Source organism: Bombina bombina, chromosome 4 (assembly GCF_027579735.1).
Source record: "Bombina bombina isolate aBomBom1 chromosome 4, aBomBom1.pri, whole genome shotgun sequence".
NCBI classification, from domain to species: Eukaryota; Metazoa; Chordata; class Amphibia; order Anura; family Bombinatoridae; genus Bombina; species Bombina bombina.
In genome coordinates, this window is record NC_069502.1 from 953,212,674 (window position 1) to 953,234,924 (window position 22,251).

Genomic DNA, 22,251 nt, shown 5'->3' on the forward strand with positions numbered 1-22,251 from the left:
TCTGCCATCCACATTCCAGGGGTGGACAACTGGGAAGTGGATTTTCTGAGCAGGCAGACTTTTCATCCCGGGGAGTGGGCTTTCCTCCAGAAGTATTCACAATGATATCCCTCAGATGGGTGGTTCCGGAGTTGGATCTGATGGCATCAAAATGCCAAGCTTCCAAAGTATGGTTCAAAATCAAGAGATCCACAAGCCACTCTGATAGATGCTTTGGCGGTTCCTTTGAACTTCAGTCTAGCGTACCTGTTTCCTCCGTTTGCTCTCCTTCCACGAGTCATTGCTCGTATCAAACAGGAGAGAGCCTCTGTGAGTCTAATAGCTCCTGCCTGGCCTCGCAGGATCTGGTTCACGGATCTGGTGAATATGTCATCTCTTCCACCTTGGAGGTTACCTCTGAGGAAGGACCTTCTTCTTCAGGGTCCCTTTCTCCACTCAAATCTCTAAAGCTGACTGCTTGGAGATTGAACTCCTAGCTTTGGCAAGGCAGGGCTTCTCCGAGAGGGTCATTGATACCATGCTTTAGGCTTGTAAGCCTGTTACTCATAGGATTTTCCATAAGGTATGGCGTAAATACCTTTTATTGGTGTGAATTAAAGGGTTTCTCTTGGAGCAGGGTAAGGGTAACCCGAATTTTGTCTTTTCTTCAGGAGGGCCTGGAGAAACGTTTGTCAGTCAGCATTTTTAAGGGTCAGATTTCTGCGCTGTCCTTTTCACAAACGTCTGCCAGATGTTCAATCTTTTGTTCAGGCCCTGGTCAGAATCCGGTCTGTGTTTAAACTTGTTGCTTCTCCTTGTAGCCTTAATCTTGTTCTCAAAGTTTTGCAACAGGCTCTGTTTGAGCCAATGCATTCTGTTGATATTACATTGTTATCTTGAAAGGTTTTGTTTCCTCTTGCTATTTCTTCTGCTTGCATAGTTTTTGAGCTTTCGGCTCTGCAGTGTGATACTTCTTACCTTATTTTTCATGTGGATAAGGCGTTCCTTTGTACTAAGCTGGGATTTCTTCCTAAGGTAGTGTCGGATCGCAATATTAATCAGGAAATTGTTGTTCCTTCCTTTTTGTCCAATCCTCCTCCTTCTTCTCAGAAGGAACGTCTTTTGCATAACTTGGATGATGTGCGTGCTCTAAAATTTTACCTTCAAGCAACTAAAGATTTTCGGGAATCTTCTGCCCTGTTCGTTGTTTTCTCTGGTAAGCGTAAGGATCAGAAGGCCACTTCTACTGCTCTTTCTCATTGGTTGAGAAGTGTTATCCGGTTAGCTTATGAGACAGCAGGACAACAGCCTCCTGAGAGAATTATGGCTCATTCCACTAGGGCTGTCTCTTCTTCCTGCACTTTCAAAAATGAAGCTTCTGTGGAGTAAATCTGCAAGGCGGCCACATGGTCCTGATTTCATACCTTTTCCAAATGCTACCAATTTGATACTTTTGCCTCAGCTGAGGCTTCTTTTGGGAGAAAAGTTCTTCAAGCGGCGGTGCCTTCTGTTTAGGTTCGCCTGTCTTGTTCTCCCTTTCATTCTGTGTCCTCTAGCTTGGGTAATGGTTCCCACTAGTAATTGGAATGTTATTGTGGACTCTCCATGCCATAGGAAAGAAAACAAAATTTATGTTTACCTGATAAATTTATTTCCGGGCATGGAGAGTTCACGACCCGCCCTTTTTTAAATTTAAAACGGCAGTTTTTTTGTACAAACCTCAGGCACCACTATACCCTTGTGTTATCTTCTTTTTCCATTTTCCTTCGGCCAAATGACTGGGGGTTATGGGTAAGGAAAGTGACACCTGACATCTCTGCTGGGGTGCTCTTTGCCTCCTCCTGCTGGCCAGGAGTTAAATATCCCACTAGTAATTGGAATGAAATTGCGGACTCTCCATGCCCAGAAATAAATTTATCAGGTAAGCATAACTTTTGTTTTTTATTTATTCTTGTCATCAGTACAGGCACATCCATTTTACTTAAAAAAAAAATAAATCGCATCATGCATTTTAAAACGTGCTTTGAACAACGTGTTTTATTTTGTACATGTTCAGGTAATGCAAGAAAAAAAAGTACCACCTTGGACAGAAGTAGTTCTCATTCCAATGACTGGGAAAGCCAGCTTGTACCCCGGCATCTTTGTGTTCACCACTCCCTGCAGGATGATGCGGCCAGTTAGGAACTTGACCTTGGGAAAAGAAGAGCTGATTGGACCATTGGAGCAGGTATGTCCATGTGGAGGGAAGGATAACGGAGGTGTGTTGAAACAAATAATATTATTTTACAGACGAAAGATAAGATTAAGAAGAGATAAAAATAAATCTCAGATCACAAAGCTATACAGTTACAAGAAAATGTTTTGTAATCTTTAAAATGTCCTGGATTTCTGCATTGATTACTCCTAAAATGTGGTCTAATCTTCATCTAAGTCACAATTATAGACAAACGCAATCTGACTAAACTAACACACAAACCGTTGTACTTTTCACATTTTTATTTAAGACATTGAGTAATCGTTCAGACCACAATTAATGAGTAATTGGTGCAGAAATCCAGGTAATTCCAAAGGGTTCACAAATGTTTTCTTGAAACTGAGGTTTAGAAACCTAATTAAAAAAAAAACTAATCTCCTTTGTTAAAGGGATATGAAACCCAAAACATTTCTTAAAGGGACACTGTACCCAAAATTTTTCTTTCATGATTCAGATTGAGCATGAAATTTTAAGCAACTTTCTAATTTACTCCTATTATCAAATTTTCTTCATTCTCTTGGTATCTTTATTTGAAATGCAAGAATGTAAGTTTAGATGCCTGCCCATTTTTGGTGAACAACCTGGGTTGTCCTTGCTGATTGGTGGATAAATCCATCCACCAATAAAAAAGTGCTGTCCAGAGTACTGAAACAAAAAAAAAGCTTGACTTCTTTTTCAAATAATGATAGCAAGAGAACGAAGAAAAATTGATAATATGAGTAAATTAGAAAGTTGCTCAAAATTGCATGCTCTATCTAAATCACAAAAGAAAAAAATTGGGTACAGTGTCCCTTTAAGTGGTTCAGGCAGCGCATACAATTTTTAAAAAGTTTCCATTTAACTTCTGTTATCAAATTTGCTTCTTTCTGATTATATTCTTGAACAGATACCTAGTAAGGCATCTGGAGCACTTCATGGCAGGAAATAGTGCTGCCCTCTAGCGCTCTTGCGAATGGATAACATTCTTGCAAAACCACTGCCATATAGTGCTCCAGACATGGGCAGGCTCCTAATCTTACATCCCTGCTTTTCAACAAAAGATACCAAGAAAACAAAAAAAAAACTGATCATAGAAGTAAATTAGAAAGTTGGTAAATAAAAATCACATGCTCTATCTGAATCATGAAAGCGAAAAATGTTGCGCTTCATATACCTTTAAGGGTATAGTTAGAGAATGTTATTACGTTACAATATGTTGCTTGAATATAGCGCGTTTATAGAAGGTTCTTTTTGCACTTTTATATTTCATATAAAGTATTTATATTTGAGATTTTATTATCGTGTTTATAGAATAAACCTTTTTACTGAATATTATTTGAAAAATACATTTTTTTTAAAGTTTACTTATCTGGACAAACGTCTATACTATACTAAAAGGACAGTCAACACCAAATTTTTTTATTTTTTTAAACGATAGATTAACATCTTTACTACCCATTCCCCAGCTTTGTACAACCACCATTGGTATATTATTATACTTTATAACCTTTAAACCTCTAAATTTCTGCCTGTTTCTAAGCCACTACAGACAGCCTCTTATCACATGCTTTTTTATTAGCTTTTCACAACAAGAGACTGCTAATCCATGTGAGCCATTTAGATAACATTGTGCTCACACATGTGGAGCTGTGGATGACACTGCACTAATTGGCTAAAATGCAAGTCAATAGTTAATAAATAAATAAATACCCATGTGATCAGGGGGCTGTCAAAGAGGCTTGGATACAAAGTAATCACAGAGGTAAAACGTGTATTAATATAACAGTGTTGGCTGTGCAAAACTGCGGAATGGGTAGTAAAGGGATTATCTATCTTTTTAAACAATAACAATTTTGTAGTTGACTGTCCCTTTAATATCAAATGTTTCAGTGTAGAATTTGTATCCTTTAACCTGTGGAATTTATTTTAGGTCTTTTTGAATGTGGCCATATTTGAGGGTGAAATTGTGCCAGGAGTAGCTACTCACCAGGAGCTGTTTCCTCACAGTATGATGAGTGTGGTGGCCAATTTCATTCCATACTCTGACCACAACCAGAGTCCCAGGAACATGTACCAGTGTCAGATGGGTATGTACCTTTTTATCTCTGCAAGTCATAGAGATTATTCATTAAACTAATTGTACCATGGTTTATTACCTAGTACATGTTTCTTTGCTGCTTAAAAATGAATCTGAAATTCTGTAATTTGAGGTGCAATGAAAACCCTTAAATTTAAAAGGACTCTTCAGCTAAACCAGACGTGCATATCAGTGCATTTCAGTGCATAGAAGCATTTTTGCAGAACAGTTTCTAGTAAAAGCTATTGCTGTTTCTTTAAGAGGTCTCATTGTGTACAGGCTTATGGATCATATCTGGATATGCAACAGCATTTTAATAGCATGTCTTCTCAGAGAGCTGGCAGTAGCTTGTATCACATACTGCATTGGCAATGATGAGCTTATTCACTATTTAAAGGAACATTAAACCCATATTTTTTCTTTCATGATTTAGAAAGAGCATGCAGTTTAAAAAAAAAACTTTCTTATTTACTTCTATTACCTAATATGCTTAATTATCTTGATATCCTTTATTGAAAAGCATATCTAGATAGGCTCAGTAGCTGTTGATTGGTGGCTGCACATAGATGCCTTGTGTGATTGGCTCACCCATATGTATTGCTATTTCCTCAACAAAGGATATTTGAAAAATGAACCAATTGTAAAGTTGTTTAAAATTTGTATTCTCTATCTTAATCATGAAATATATATTTTTGGGTTTAATGTCCCTTTAATGATGGTGCACAGAGCAAATGTAGATATGCTTCCCATGCACAGTTAAAGCCCTCAAGTGATAGGTCTGCTTTGAGTTCTTACAATTTTGGTTTCTAACTATGATTTCTGGAAAGCTAAATATCATGATTTGGAGGGTGGTTCTAGACTGCAGTATTTTCATTATATTTAGAGTGATTAAGGAGTAGATTACAAGTGGGTCGTGCAGCCGTTAACCGCCATTACAAGTGGCTGGTTATTGCTACCACAAGCTTGCGGTAGCAGCAGCCTGAAAATTAACCAGTGCCTTTACATTGCGGTCTATGAGAACTGTGTGTTCCCTGTACATATATATGTATATGCTTATATACATATATATGTGTTTATATGTGTATATACACATATTCAAAGAAATTTGTGTAGGTATAGGGGCGTGGTACACTTAAGGGATGTGATTCAATTTTTTCGGATTTTTAAGTAATACTAGATATTTTCCAATTAATGCTTTATGATATGGATATTGATAGGTCCATATAACCAATTTTTGCAGGTGTAAAGAGAAAATTAATAAAAATATAATTGTGTGTGGAAAAGTTATTTAAACCTTATACAAGTGATGCCTTTTGTGATATCGATTTTTTCAATGTGTATGTGAAATAAATAATAATATTAACAGTACGTGTATAATTTTGTTTTATGGTTTACAGCAGCATATAGCCTTATAAAGAAACTCAGTGATTTAAAGGAGTAGTGTTTCTAGTCCATTAGTGTGCCACTTACACATTGAAAAAATCGATATCACAAAAGGCATCACTTGTATAAGGTTTAAATACCTTTTCCACACACAATTATATTTTTATTAATTTTCTCTTTACACCTGCAAAAATTGGTTATATGGACCTATCAATATCCATATCATAAAGCATTAATTGGAAAATATCTAGTATTACTTAAAAATCCGAAAAAATTGAATCACATCCCTTAAGTGTACCACGCCCCTATACCTACACAAATTTCTTTGAACATTTTACATATATATAAGTTAGAAGGAGCTTATATAGATAGGGAGTTTGGGATTCTACAGTTCCAGCGCTCTATTCATTCTAAACTAAAAAATTATATACACATATTAACACACAAATATATAAGTATATATTCATATACAAATGCAAACAAACAGCTCGGGCTGTGCAATTCAGTATGAGGATCAAAAGCACAAAATGATGTTAAGTAAGCAGCACAATGTATCTATATGTGCTAGCTAAAACAATGTATCGCTTTATCCAATTGTGAAACAATTATGGTAAACCTGTGTTGAACTGTGGCAATTGATTACAAGAACCGTTAACCCCTTACATTCGCAAGACTCATCTTTGTAAACAAAACATAAGCCAGATAATTCTAGCAAATATGAAAACGTGTAACAAACTCACTTGATTCTGAGAATGATATCCGATGTCAGATGAGATCCAGGAAAACGGAACTGTTATATCCACTTTCAGTAGTGCAATTTGTTGCAGCAGTCACAGATACTGCCTGTGTTCATAGCAGCATCCCGGCTTGTTCCACAGGTGTTGGGAAGGGCTCCCCTGCTAAGCCCTCATTTGTAGTAATGAGTAAACAGAAATTTTTTTCCAACACCTCTGAGTGAAAAAATAAAGCCCAATAGTCGAAAAAACAGTAAGGCTGATGAAATAAGTGTTAAAACTTCACCTTTTATTGAAATTCCGTGAGTAAAAAGACAAAGGCACAGCACACAGACTAGATTACCGCTGACGCGTTTCCTGCCCTATTGGGCACTTCATCAGAGCTACCTAACAGGTGTGTAAGGACTCCTTAAAAACAGGATATGAGCCCTACACACCTGCTGCATAATTAATTATAACAACAAAAAATTGTATTGTGAAATAAACATCTGATCAAACGTGAAATATAATAATAAACATTATGCATAACAAATAAACTTGAAAATATCGATCATAAACAAAAAAAATATATACATTATTACATACTAAGACATATGCTTTCATATAAAATTGTATCATTTAGTAAGCACATTAAAAACGATAGTACAATTCTGCTTGTGGGCGATAACGATTCTTACTATAACTTAATACATGAATATCTGTCAAATACTTCCCAGTTTACTGTGGTTGGTATACACATATTGAGAACAATTAATATGAAAATATAAAAATATAAAGAGGGATTTGATATTCTAATAAACCTTAGTTAAAGCAGGATGTAAAATATATTCATGTATTGAGAAAAACACAGAGAGCAAAAGCAGTTACATGTGCCAACGTGTATTATATTATATAAAAGTCAAATGCCACAGAGTATAAACACATTGCAAAGACATAAAACTGCCTGCTCACCGTGAAACCAAACATGAATAATATATCACTATGCATTTGTATGATCTAGGCTATTTAGATCTATTGTAAAATCCAGATCCTAGATGTATATATAGAAAAAAATAAATGAATATTGAAAAAATGAGGGCATTAAAAAAATGAGGGCATTAAAAAAAACAAGAAGATATAATACTAAGGATACATGATTCCATGCTCTACGTATTATCAATAAACAATTTGATGTCACTTATTTTATTAATACCAAAAGGAGCACCAGTTTTCAAGGTATGTATCCAATAGACTTCTCGTTTACTGAGTGCTGCATATCTATTCCCACCTCTGGGTCCTAGTTTAACCACCTCAATCCCTTGAAATGTAAAACCAGCTGAACTAATTCCATGTGAAGCAAAGTGCTTAGCCACAGGGGTTTTAGGAATTTCTGCCTCCAGAGAAAGTAAGTGCTCTCTTATACGATCTTTGAGCATTCTTGATGTTAACCCTGTATATTGAAAATTACAGGACCTACAGGTCAAAAGATATATGACAAAAGTGGAAGTGCAAGAAATATGCTCTTTAATCTTGAATGTTTGACCTGTACAAGTAGAGGTAAAAGTATCCCCACATGTGACATATCCGCAACTCTTACAAGGTCTAACATTGCATTTATAGAAACCTGGTTTCGATGTTAACCAACTTGTCGACTGTATAGAATGTGAGCTCTTCTTGCTAAAATCCTTTCTAACCATATCACCTATGGTTTTAGCTTTGCGAGAGATAAAATTACATTTGCTAGAGATGTGTTTTAGATCTGAATCCCTATCTAAAATAGGTAATCTATTCCTAATAATATTACTGATGTTATCAAATTGTCTGCTGTAAGATGTAATAAAATTCACACCATCTTTTATTCCGATATCTTTAACCTTATCTTTCAATAAACTATTTCTATCAAAGTTACTCACTTGTTCCGATATCTTCAACAAACTTTGTTCATCATAGCCTCTCTCTTTTTAGTCTAACAGTCAGATCTGCTGCATGTTTCTTATAACTCTCTATATTGCTACAGTTCCTCCGTAATCTGATATATTGACCCTTTGGTATCCCCTTTTTTAAATGAAATGGATGGCAAGAGTCTGCTCTGAGAATAGTATTCCCCGAGATCTCTTTCCTAAAGACCTCAGTGACAATGCCCTCCGCACTGTGACTAAGTCTAACATCTAAAAATGGTATGCCATCCTTGGAATGACTAAATGTAAATTTTAGGTTAGCATCATTCTGATTTAAATATTCCACAAATTCATCTAGGATTTTATTGTCTCCACTCCATAATAAAAGCATATCATCTATAAAACGTGTATAATAGGTGATATGCTTTTTAAAAGGATTTGCAACATTGAATAATTTTTTATCCTCAAATTCAGCTAAATAGAGATTAGCATACGACGGGGCAAATTTAGCCCCCATCGCAGTGCCTCTCTGCTGTAAAAAATACATGCCATCAAAAATAAAATAATTATGATGTAGCAAGAAACTGGTTACTTGTAACATAAAGTCAATGAGGCCTGAATCATAATTCGAGTATTTTGACAGCATAGCTTTCATAGCTAATAAGCCTTGATCATGTGGTATACATGAATACAAAGATACAGCGTCTATCGTTACAAAGTTACAATCTGTATCACATTTGCATTCATGTAGAGACCTGATCAGGTGTTTGGTGTCATCCATGCCTTGCCATCCATTTCATTTAAAAAAGGGGATACCAAAGGGTCAATATATCAGATTACGGAGGAACTGTAGCAATATAGAGAGTTATAAGAAACATGCAGCAGATCTGACTGTTAGACTAAAAGAGAGAGGCTATGATGAACAAAGTTTGTTGAAGATATCGGAACAAGTGAGTAACTTTGATAGAAATAGTTTATTGAAAGATAAGGTTAAAGATATCGGAATAAAAGATGGTGTGAATTTTATTACATCTTACAGCAGACAATTTGATAACATCAGTAATATTATTAGGAATAGATTACCTATTTTAGATAGGGATTCAGATCTAAAACACATCTCTAGCAAATGTAATTTTATCTCTCGCAAAGCTAAAACCATAGTTGATATGGTTAGAAAGGATTTTAGCAAGAAGAGCTCACATTCTATACAGTCGACAAGTTGGTTAACATCGAAACCAGGTTTCTATAAATGCAATGTTAGACCTTGTAAGAGTTGCGGATATGTCACATGTGGGGATACTTTTACCTCTACTTGTACAGGTCAAACATTCAAGATTAAAGAGCATATTTCTTGCACTTCCACTTTTGTCATATATCTTTTGACCTGTAGGTCCTGTAATTTTCAATATACAGGGTTAACATCAAGAATGCTCAAAGATCGTATAAGAGAGCACTTACTTTCTCTGGAGGCAGAAATTCCTAAAACCCCTGTGGCTAAGCACTTTGCTTCACATGGAATTAGTTCAGCTGGTTTTACATTTCAAGGGATTGAGGTGGTTAAACTAGGACCCAGAGGTGGGAATAGATATGCAGCACTCAGTAAACGAGAAGTCTATTGGATACATACCTTGAAAACTGGTGCTCCTTTTGGTATTAATAAAATAAGTGACATCAAATTGTTTATTGATAATACGTAGAGCATGGAATCATGTATCCTTAGTATTATATCTTCTTGTTTTTTTTAATGCCCTCATTTTTTTAATGCCCTCATTTTTTCAATATTCATTTATTTTTTTCTATATATACATCTAGGATCTGGATTTTACAATAGATCTAAATAGCCTAGATCATACAAATGCATAGTGATATATTATTCATGTTTGGTTTCACGGTGAGCAGGCAGTTTTATGTCTTTGCAATGTGTTTATACTCTGTGGCATTTGACTTTTATATAATATAATACACGTTGGCACATGTAACTGCTTTTGCTCTCTGTGTTTTTCTCAATACATGAATATATTTTACATCCTGCTTTAACTAAGGTTTATTAGAATATCAAATCCCTCTTTATATTTTTATATTTTCATATTAATTGTTCTCAATATGTGTATACCAACCACAGTAAACTGGGAAGTATTTGACAGATATTCATGTATTAAGTTATAGTAAGAATCGTTATCGCCCACAAGCAGAATTGTACTATCGTTTTTAATGTGCTTACTAAATGATACAATTTTATATGAAAGCATATGTCTTAGTATGTAATAATGTATATATTTTTTTTGTTTATGATCGATATTTTCAAGTTTATTTGTTATGCATAATGTTTATTATTATATTTCACGTTTGATCGGATGTTTATTTCACAATACAATTTTTTGTTGTTATAATTAATTATGCAGCAGGTGTGTAGGGCTCATATCCTGTTTTTAAGGAGTCCTTACACACCTGTTAGGTAGCTCTGATGAAGTGCCCAATAGGGCAGGAAACGCGTCAGCGGTAATCTAGTCTGTGTGCTGTGCCTTTGTCTTTTTACTCACGGAATTTCAATAAAAGGTGAAGTTTTAACACTTATTTCATCAGCCTTACTGTTTTTTCGACTATTTTGCTTTATTTTTTCACTCAGAGGTGTTGGAAAAAAATTTCTGTTTATATTCATATACATATGTATTTTAATTTGCTGCCCATCGCTGCACGACTTACCCCCTTCGCTAGTTCCCATGCCGTATCTCATGGCATGAGAACGAGGCTTCCATTGGAGCATATAGAAGTGCACTCTATTAAGCGCAAAGCTTCCATGCAATGCAAACGCGAGCTCTGGTATTACAAGTGGAGCAAAAATATTGCTTTAGCGCAATTTTGAGCTTTACTCTTAATCAAGCTTTAAACGGGCTTTATGGTCCTAAAATTAAAATGTGTATGAGTGTATTTAAATGTGATGATTTATCTTTATTTGAAGCATTTTCAAGTATATTGCAAAAATGCTTCTATTCAAAATAGAACTCCTTTTAAATATTTGTAAAATGTCCACACCTGTTTTTATTAATAAAGCTTAATGAGTGTGTGTATAAATATTTTGTTCTGTCCTCTTTCAGGTAAGCAAACAATGGGCTTTCCTCTTATGACATATCAAGATCGTTCTGATAATAAATTGTACCGACTACAAACCCCACAGTCTCCGCTAGTGCGCCCTGCAATGTATGATCATTATGAAATGGATAACTATCCCATTGGCACAAACGCGATTGTTGCAGTCATCTCGTACACAGGTTACGATATGGAAGATGCTATGGTAAGTCACAATATTTCTATATGGAAAGAATATCTTCAAGGAATAGTCTACTCAAAATTAAACTTTTATGATTCGGATACAGCATGCAATTTTAAGCAACTTTTAATTTACTCCTATTATCAATTTTTCTATGTACTCTTGGTATCTTTATTTGAAAAAGCAAGAATGGAAGCTTAGGAGCCTGCCCATTTTTTGGTTCAGCACCAGGATAGCGCTTGCTGATTGGTGTCTAAATATAGCCACCAATAAGGAAGCGCTACCCAGGTGCTGAACCAAAAAGGGTCCGGCTCCTAAACTTCCATTCTTGCTTTTTCAAATAAAGATTCCAAGAGAATGAAGACAAATTGTTAATAGGAGTAAATTAGAAAGTTGCTTAAAATTTCATGCGCTATCTGATTCATGAAAGTTTAATTTTGACTAGACTATTCCTTTAAAAAGGACATATGCATTATATTTATGTATTTATGGTACATTTGAACTCTCAAAGGGACATTAAACAATTAAAGATTGTAATATAAAATGTTTAATATTGTGTAGTAATTTTGCAATATACCTCCTGTGTAGTTTCTCTGAATATTGTTGTTTTTCTCGATTCCATTGAGTTTCTTTAAAGTGGGCGCCGTCATTTTAAAAACCTAGGTTTCCCCTTATCTATCTCTCTTGCTGAGGATAGTTGGGAACAGATATAAAACAAGCAAAAGTCTCAAATTGGCGGCGCCCATTACTTTGTAGAAACTAAGGTACATTATAAAAACGAAACCTTTACGCTATCATTGTTAGAGCTTTTATATACATTTGTGTTTTACAGGTGTTAAATAAAGCTTCATGGGAAAGAGGGTTTGCTCACGGAAGTGTCTACAAGACTGATGTCATAGACCTGGCTAAAAAAATTAAAGACGGAGAAGACAATTTAGTATTTGGGATAAAGGCAGATGATTCGAGGGTTACGGGAAGGCTGGATTATGATGGCCTTCCCCACGTAGGCTCTATTTTGACTTATGGCGACCCATTCTATGGTTATCTAAATCTCAGTACTGGAGAAAACTTTGTTGCCTACCACAAGTAAGAACCACTCAGTTTTTTATGATTCACACCTACCTGACATTAAATGCCATTTTATTTTCTAATGTAATGATCAAATGCTTTCATTAATTAGGTCAGTTTATTATCTTATATTGACTTATTTCTAACTTTTCTTAATTACTGTAAATGGGTTAAACACATATCTAAAGTTGTGCTCCCAGCTGCGATAGTTTACTGCTCCTGAGGAGGATATAGCCAGTGAGCCAATCAAGAAGGTTCACTTCAATCAGCGTCATATTTTCAAGCATATTTAAAAACAAATGCAGGGAGATAACATGGCCTGATATACACAGCAAGTTTCAAGCTGCACTTCAAAAAAAAAAAAAACAAGCAGAGAAATTGGAGCGTTTTTATTTTCAGGGTTCTTTTCACGGGTGTTTTATTTTAAAGGGACAGTAAACACCAGAATTTTTGTTGTTTAAAAATGTAGATAATCCCTTTATTACCCATTCCCCAGTTTTGCATAACCAACACAGTTATAATAATATACGTTTTACCTCTGTGATTATCTTGTATCTAAGCCTCTGCAAACTGCCCCCTTATTTCAGTTCTTTTGACAGACTTGCATTTTTAGCCAATCAGTGCTGACTCCTAGGAGCTTCAAGTGCCTGAGCTCAATGTTATCTATGTGAAACACATGAACTAACGCCCTCTAGTGATGAAAAACTGTAAAAATGCTTTAAAATTAGAGGCGGCCTTCAAGGTCTAAGAAATTAGCATATGAACCTCCTAGGTTTAGCTTTCAACTAAAAATACCAAGAGAACAAAGCAAAATTGGTAATAAAAGTACATTGGAAAGTTGTTTAAAATTACATGCCCTATTTAAATCATGAAAGTTTTTTTTATTTACTTGACTGTCCCTTTAAGCTTTTTTTCAGTAATTTTTTCCCCTTTTTTTATTTAAATTAAGGGGTCCTGTTTGTGTGTGTGGTGCCCGCCACAAGTAGATAGTAAAGATTTGCTGGAAAAATATAAGCGTGTGTATTCTTGCTTGCTATTTAAATGGCATTCAAGCCAATATGGCTGCCCTAAGCATTGAATATTGCAAGCACGTATATATTTCTGCAACATTTCATGCATCGGTCAATGAGCCATGTATTTCAGCATGGACTGCCTGAGTTTGAATAGCAGTTTGAATTTTTTTAAGTGGATTTCTCCAACATTGGTGTGTCCGGTCCACGGCGTCATCCTTACTTGTGGGAATATCTCTTCCCCAACAGGAAATGGCAAAGAGTCCCAGCAAAGCTGGCCATATAGTCCCTCCTAGGCTCCGCCCACCCCAGTCATTCTCTTTGCCATTGCACAGGCAACATCTCCACGGAGATGGTTAAGAGTATGTGGTGTTTAGTTGTAGTTTTTTATTCTACTATCAAGAGTTTGTTATTTTAAAATAGTGCTGGTATGTACTATTTTACTCTGAAACAGAAAAAGATGAAGAATTCTGTTTGTGAGAGGAAGATGATTTTAGCAGACAGTAACTAAAATCCTTTGCTGTTTCCACATAGGACTGTTGAGATGAAGTAACTTCAGTTGGGGGAAACAGTTAGCAGACTTTTCTGCTTAAGGTATGACTAGCCATATTTCTAACAAGACTGTGTAATGCTGGAAGGCTGTCATTTCCCCTCATGGGGACTGGTAAGCCATTTTCTTAGTCTCAAGCAGAATAAAGGGCTTAATATGGGCTATAAAACTGGTAGACACTTTTATGGGCACAATCGATTGCTTTATTTGGGCATTTTATACATGTTTATGCTGGTTTTTTCACATTTATAAACTTGGGGAACGTTTTTTAACGTCAGGCACTATGTTAGACACCTTTTCCAGTCAGGAAGGGCCTTCCCAGTTGTAGGCTGAGCCTCATTTTCGCGCCATTACTGCGCAGTTGTTTTTGAGAGCAAGAAGGGCAGATGCATGTGTGAGGACCTGAAAATAGTTGGAAAAGTTCCTAGAAGGCGTCATTTGGTATCGTATCCCCCTCTGGGCTTGGTAGAGTCGCAGCAAAGGCTGTAGCTGGGACTGTAGAGGGGTTAAAACTGTAACCGGCTCCGGTTTCGTTATTTTAAGGGTTAAAGCTCTGAAAATTGGTGTGCAATACTTTTAATGCTTTAAGACACTGTGGTGAAACTTTGGTAAATTTTGAACAATTCCTTCATATTTTTTCACATATTCAGTAATAAAGTGTGCTCTGTTTAAAATTTAAAGAGACAGTAACGGTTTTGTTTTAAAACGGTTTTTGTGTTTTACTGACAAGTTTAAGCCTGTTTAACATGTCTGTGCCTTCATATAAGCTATGTTCTATATGTATGAAAGTCAATGTGTCTCCCCCTTCTAAATTATGTGATAATTGTGCCAAAGCGTCCAAACAGAGTAAGGACAGTACTGTCACAGATAATGAAGTTGCCCAAGATGATTCATCAGATGAAGGGAGTAGACATGGTTCTACATTATCTCCTTCTGTGTCTACACCAGTTTTACCCACGCAGGAGGCCCCTAGTACTTCTAGCGCGCCAATGCTTATTACCATGCAACAATTGACGGCTGTAATGGATAACTCCATAGCAAATATTTTATCCAAAATGCCTGCATATCAGAGAAAGCGCAATTGCTCTGTTTTAAAAACTGAAGAGCAGGAGGGCGCTGATGATAAATGTTCTGTCATACCCTCACACCAATCTGTAGGGGCCATGAGGGAGGTTTTGTCAGATGGGGAAATTTCAGATTCAGGAAAAATTTCCCAACAGGCTGAACCTGATGTTGTGACATTTAAATTTAAATTAGAACATCTCTGCGCACTGCTTAAGGAGGTGTTATCTACTCTGGATGATTGTGACAACCTGGTCATTCCAGAAAAATTATGCAAGATGGACAAGTTCCTAGAGGTTCCGGTGCACCCCAACGCTTTTCCTATACCCAAGCGGGTGGCGGACATAGTGAATAAGAAATGGGAGAAGCCCGACATACCTTTTGTTCCCCCTCCTATATTTAAGAAATTATTTCCTATGGTCGACCACAGAAAGGACTTATGGCAGACATTCCCTAAGGTCGAGGGGGCAGTTTCTACTCTAAACAAGCGCACTACTATGCCTATCGAGGATAATTGTGCTTTCAAAGATCCTATGGATAAAAAATTGGAGGGTTTGCTTAAAAATATTTTTATACAGCAAGGTTACCTTCTTCAACCCATTTCGTGCATTGTTCCTGTCACTACAGCAGCGTGGTTCTGGTTCGAGGAACTAGAAAAGTCGCTCAGTAGAGAGACTCCATATGAGGAGGTTATGGACAGAGTTCACGCACTTAAGTTGGCTAACTCCTTTATTTTAGATGCCGCTTTGCAAATAGCTAGATTAGCGGCGAAAAATTCAGGGTTTGCGATTGTGGCGCGCAAAGCGCTTTGGCTAAAGTCTTGGTCAGCGGATGTTTCATCCAAGACAAAATTGCTTAATATCCCCTTCAAGGGTAAAACTCTCTTTGGGCCAGAATTGAAAGAGATTATCTCAGACATCACTGGGGGAAAGGGCCACGCCCTCCCACAAGATAGGCCTTTCAAAGCCAAGAATAAGTCTAATTTTCGTTCCTTTCGTAATTTCAGGAACGGACCGGGCTCTAATTCTGCATCCTCTAAGCAAGAGGGTAGTACCTCACAGACCAAACCAGCCTGGAAACCGATGCAAGGCTGGAACAAGGGTAAGCAGGCCAAAAAGCCTGCCGCTGCTAACAAAACAGCATGAAGGAGTAGCCCCCGATCCGGGACCGGATCTAGTGGGGGGCAGACTCTCTCTCTCTTTGCTCAGGCTTGGGCAAGAGATGTTCAGGATCCCTGGACGCTAGAAATAGTTTCTCAGGGTTATCTTCTGGAATTCAAGGAACTACCCCCAAGGGGAAGGTTCCACATGTCTCACTTATCCTCAAACCAAATAAAGAGACAGGCATTCTTACATTGTGTAGAAGACTTGTTAAAGATGGGAGTGATACACCCAGTTCCAACGGCGGAACAGGGAATGGGATTTTACTCAAATCTGTTTGTAGTTCCCAAAAAAGAGGGAACTTTCAGACCAATCCTGGATTTAAAGATCCTAAACAAATTTCTCAGAGTACCATCGTTCAAGATGGAAACAATTCGAACGATTCTACCCAAAATTCAGGAAGGTCAATTTATGACTACCATGGATCTAAAGGATGCGTATCTACATATCCCTATCCACAAAGAACATCATCCGTTCCTAAGGTTCGCCTTTCTGGACAAACATTACCAGCTTGTGGCCCTCCCATTCGGGTTAGCCACTGCTCCAAGGATTTTCACAAAGGTACTAGGATCCCTTCTAGCGGTTCTAAGACCAAGGTGCATTGCAGTAGTACCGTACTTGGACGACATTCTAGTACAAGCGTCGTCTCTTTCAAAGGCAAAGGCTCACTCAGACATCGTTCTGGCCTTTCTCAGATCTCACGGATGGAAGGTGAACATAGAAAAAAGTTCCCTGTCTCCGTCGACAAGAGTTCCCTTCTTGGGAACAATAATAGATTCCTTATAAATGAGGATTTTCTTGACAGAAGTCAGAAAGTCAAAACTTCTAAACGCTTGTCAAGTTCTTCACTCTATTCCTCGTCCTTCCGTAGCTCAGTGCATGGAAGTAGTAGGATTGATGGTTGCAGCAATGGACATAGTTCCTTTTGCGCGAATTCATCTAAGACCATTACAACTGTGCATGCTGAAACAGTGGAATGGGGTCTATACAGACTTGTCTCCAGTGATTCAAGTAGATCAGAAGACCAGAGACTCACTCCGTTGGTGGCTAACCCAGGATCACCTATCCCAGGGAATGAGCTTCCGCAGTCCAGAGTGGGTCATCGTCACGACCGACGCCAGCCTAGTGGGCTGGGGCGCGGTCTGGGAATCCCTGAAAGGTCAGGGACTGTGGTCTCGGGAAGAGTCTCTTCTCCCGATAAACATTCTGGAACTAAGAGCGATATTCAATGCTCTCAGGGCTTGGCCTCAGCTAGCACAGGCCAGTTTCATAAGATTCCAATCAGACAACATGACGACTGTTGCGTATCTCAATCATCAGGGGGGAACAAGGAGTTCCCTGGCGATGAAAGAAGTGACCAAAATAATGCAATGGGCGGAGAATCACTCCTGCCACCTATCTGCGATCCACATCCCAGGTGTGGAAAACTGGGAAGCGGATTATTTGAGTCGTCAGACATTCCATCCGGGGGAGTGGGAACTCCACCCGGAGATCTTTGCCCAGTTGACGCAACTATGGGGCATTCCCGATATGGATCTGATGGCGTCTCGTCAGAACTTCAAGGTTCCTTGCTACGGGTTCAGATCCAGGGATCCCAAGGCGACTCTAGTGGATGCACTAGTAGCGCCTTGGACCTTCAACCTAGCTTATGTGTTTCCACCGTTTCCTCTCATTCCCAGGCTGGTAGCCAGGATCAAACAGGAGAGGGCCTCGGTGATATTAATAGCTCCTGCGTGGCCACGCAGGACTTGGTATGCAGACCTGGTGAATATGTCATCGGTTCCACCATGGAAGCTACCTTTGAGACAGGACCTTCTTGTTCAGGGTCCATTCGAACATCTGGTCTCCCTCCAGCTGACGGCTTGGAGATTGAACGCTTGATTCTATCAAAGCGTGGGTTTTCAGATTCCGTGATAGATACTCTGGTTCAAGCCAGAAAACCGGTAACTAGAAAGATTTACCATAAAATATGGAAAAGATATATCTGCTGGTGTGAATCCAAGGGATTCCCATGGAATAAGATAAAGATTCCTAAGATTCTTTCCTTTCTACAAGAAAGTTTGGATAAAGGATTATCTGCAAGTTCTCTAAAGGGACAGATTTCTGCTTTATCTGTCCTACTACACAAACGACTGGCAGTTGTGCCAGATGTTCAAGCATTTGTTCAGGCTTTGGTTAGGATCAAGCCTGTTTACAGACCTTTGACTCCTCCCTGGAGTTTAAATCTAGTTCTTTCAGTTCTTCAAGGGGTTCCGTTTGAACCTTTACATTCCATAGATATTAAGTTGTTATCTTGGAAAGTTTTTTGTTTTTGGTTGCTATTTCTTCTGCTAGAAGAGTTTCTGAGTTATCTACACTGCAGTGTACTCCACCCTATCTGGGGTGCCATTCAGATAAGGTGGTTCTGCGTACTAAGCCTGGTTTTCTACCAAAGGTTGTTTCCAACAAAAATATTAATCAGGAGATAGTTGTACCTTCTTTGTGTCCGAATCCAGTTTCAAAGAAGGAACGTTTGCTACACAATTTAGATGTAGTCCGTGCTCTAAAATTCTACTTAGAAGCTACAAAAGACTTTAGACAAACTTCTTCTCTGTTTGTCGTCTATTCTGGTAAAAGGAGAGGTCAAAAAGCAACTTCTACCTCTCTTTCCTTTTGGCTTAAAAGCATCATCCGATTGGCTTATGAGACTGCCGGACGGCAGCCTCCTGAAAGAATCACAGCTCATTCCACTAGGGCTGTAGCTTCCACATGGGCCTTCAAGAACGAGGCTTCTGTTGATCAGATATGTAAGGCAGCGACTTGGTCTTCACTGCACACTTTTGCCAAATTTTACAAATTTGATACTTTTGCTTCTTCGGAGGCTATTTTTGGGAGAAAGGTTTTGCAAGCCGTGGTGCCTTCCGTTTAGGTGACCTGATTTGCTCCCTCCCTTCATCCGTGTCCTAAAGCTTTGGTATTGGTTCCCACAAGTAAGGATGACGCCGTGGACCGGACACACCAATGTTGGAGAAAACAGAATTTATGCTTACCTGATAAATTACTTTCTCCAACGGTGTGTCCGGTCCACGGCCCGCCCTGGTTTTTTAATCAGGTCCGATTAATTATTTTCTTTAACTACAGTCACCACGACACCCTATGGTTTCTCCTATTTTTTCCTCCTGTCCGTCGGTCGAATGACTGGGGTGGGCGGAGCCTAGGAGGGACTATATGGCCAGCTTTGCTGGGACTCTTTGCCATTTCCTGTTGGGGAAGAGATATTCCCACAAGTAAGGATGACGCTGTGGACCGGACACACCGTTGGAGAAAGTAATTTATCAGGTAAGCATAAATTCTGTTTTTGCTGTGTTGGCAGTCTTGCTTGATTTTGAATAAGGACAAAAGTCACCAATCACTGCACATGTCCTGCTCGGGAACACATAGACCTTGGTCCAAGGTATAAAATTTAAATAATCCAGAAAACCTACAATAAGCTTTTAATTGACTGAAATCTGGTATTAAATTGTATGCATGCAAGCTATATAAGGTTTTTTTTCATGTTATCAATGCATTTGAAACCTTGTGATACTTTAGTTGTTATGGGGTGTTCAAATAGATTAAATGGGTTCAGAATTTGAAAATTAAACAAAATGCGATGCTGTTCATTTTGCATTTGAAATTTGATTTATTGGGGCCATAGTCCGAAAGAAGTGTCTGTTAAGTAATTATTTGTGTAAATAGATTGTTTTATATTGATATGCTAGAACATCCTTTTACATTTTTTTTAAATATTGGCATTTGTTTATTATAATCTTCAATAGTGTTTTTGTACTGTAGTGATAGGATGTTGCCTGAGTTACCTTCAAGAATTTAATTTGTAAGACTCATATCAACACCTTGCTTGTGCTTTGTTACAGGAGTAAGGAAAACTGTGTGGTTGACAATATCAAAGTATGCAGCAATGAACTTGGCTCTGGGAGGTTTAAATCTGTCTGCATCACCATGAGAATCCCTCGAAATCCCACCATTGGAGATAAATTTGCCAGTCGGCATGGGCAAAAAGGTATTCTGAGCAAGCTTTGGCCAACTGAGGATATGCCCTTCACGGAAAGTGGAATGGTGCCAGACATTCTATTCAACCCACATGGTTTCCCTTCTAGAATGACCATTGGGATGTTGATTGAGAGCATGGCAGGAAAATCTGCAGCACTTCATGGTCTTTGCCATGATGCCACTCCATTCACCTTTTCTGAAGAAAATTCTGCTCTTGAGTACTTTGGTGAAATGCTTAAGGCAGCTGGCTATAATTATTATGGCACAGAGAAATTGTACAGTGGCATTAGCGGCCTGGAACTTGAAGCTGACATTTTCATTGGTGTGGTCTACTACCAGCGACTGCGTCACATGGTCTCAGACAAGTTCCAAGTTAGGACAACTGGTGCAAGGGATAAACTAACAAACCAGCCAGTTGGTGGAAGAAATATACAAGGAGGTATACGTTTTGGAGAGATGGAACGTGATGCCCTTCTAGCTCATGGCACCTCCTTTCTGCTCCATGATAGACTCTTTAACTGTTCTGATAGATCGGTGGCACACGTGTGTGTGGAGTGTGGTAGCTTGTTGTCACCCTTCCTGGAAAAGCCACCTCCATCTTGGTCATCTATGCGCAACAGGAAGCACTATTGTACTATTTGCGATCGTACTGATACTATTGAAACAGTGTCTGTGCCTTATGTGTTCAGGTATTTTGTGGCTGAGTTGGCGTCAATGAACATCAAAGTAAAACTGAATGTGAGTTAAAAGACCCTGGATTGTAGTGAAAAAAAAAATATATATATATATATATATATATTCTAATGTGCCTTCTGGACTTGCATCAACTGTGCACAAATCTGTGAATAACAATTGCTAAGTTATTTAGCAAGTATATTTCCATACAACCTAATATGGGTTAGGATACTTTTTACAAGCTGTTTATGTGTTGGACATTTATGGACATGCTTTTCCCCTTGTAAATAGGTTTGATTTTTGAAGGATTCATTGCATATCATAGTATTAACTATAAAATAAAGTAAAACGTATTTTCAGGCTTATTTTGCTTGGTGTCTCTAATTATTTTGCATAGCTGTGAGCATGCAAGCACATAATACGCCTCTTATGTGACCAGCTCAACAATTGGTTAAGCCCTCCATCTTTTTACTAATAGCAATGTCAACCTATATCCTTTTTTATATGTATCTGGTTATAAAACTAACCACATTTCCATATCCCTATTATTATATGTGCACAGTATTTAAGCTGCTTCTGATACAAGAGTGCTTGTCCTCCACCACATTAGTGTGCGTATCAGGTGAGATTGCACTCTACACTCCAGTGTTGCAGTTTGCATACTACCTAGATATAACACAGTGATGTAGAAAGAGGGGGTTAATCTGTTACAGAATATATTTAAAGGGTAGACATGTTTGGTTACAAGAAAATATTGTAAAATGTAGTGCATGTTTTGCATATAGATAATTTATATTTCTTTTTAATGACATGGTGATTCCACGGATCATCTTAATTACTAATGGGATATTCACCTCCTGGTCAGCAGGAGACGGCAAAGAGCACCACAGCCAAGCTGTTAAATATCACCTCCCTTCACTCCCAACCCAGTCATTCTCTTTGCCTATGTTAGTGATAGGAAGTGGTAAAGAGAGGTGTTATTTATGATTCTTCAATCAAGAGTTTATTATTTTTAAAGTGGTACAAGATTGTGCTGCTTTGTCCTAGGGTGTAGCCGTAGTCCATATCAGTCTATTCAGTAGTGCAGTGGTGGCTTTAGAGCAATGGGAACTTGTGTGACATAATTCTCACTGCGCCTCCCATGTA

General features: G+C 38.0%; 1 protein-coding gene across 1 annotated transcript in view; it reads left to right on the plus strand.

The window, feature by feature from the left end:
• Positions 1 to 21,470, plus strand: part of POLR1B (RNA polymerase I subunit B) — a 58,398-nt gene extending 36,928 nt beyond the window's left edge. The window contains exons 11-15 of the mRNA XM_053711955.1: positions 2,036 to 2,206; positions 4,143 to 4,299; positions 11,379 to 11,575; positions 12,384 to 12,637; positions 20,295 to 21,470. Of these exons, the coding sequence (XP_053567930.1) occupies positions 2,036 to 2,206; positions 4,143 to 4,299; positions 11,379 to 11,575; positions 12,384 to 12,637; positions 20,295 to 21,177 (1,662 nt within the window). The 3' untranslated portion in view covers positions 21,178 to 21,470. The remainder of the gene's footprint in view (positions 1 to 2,035; positions 2,207 to 4,142; positions 4,300 to 11,378; positions 11,576 to 12,383; positions 12,638 to 20,294) is intronic.
• The last annotated feature ends 781 nt before the right edge of the window (positions 21,471 to 22,251 follow it).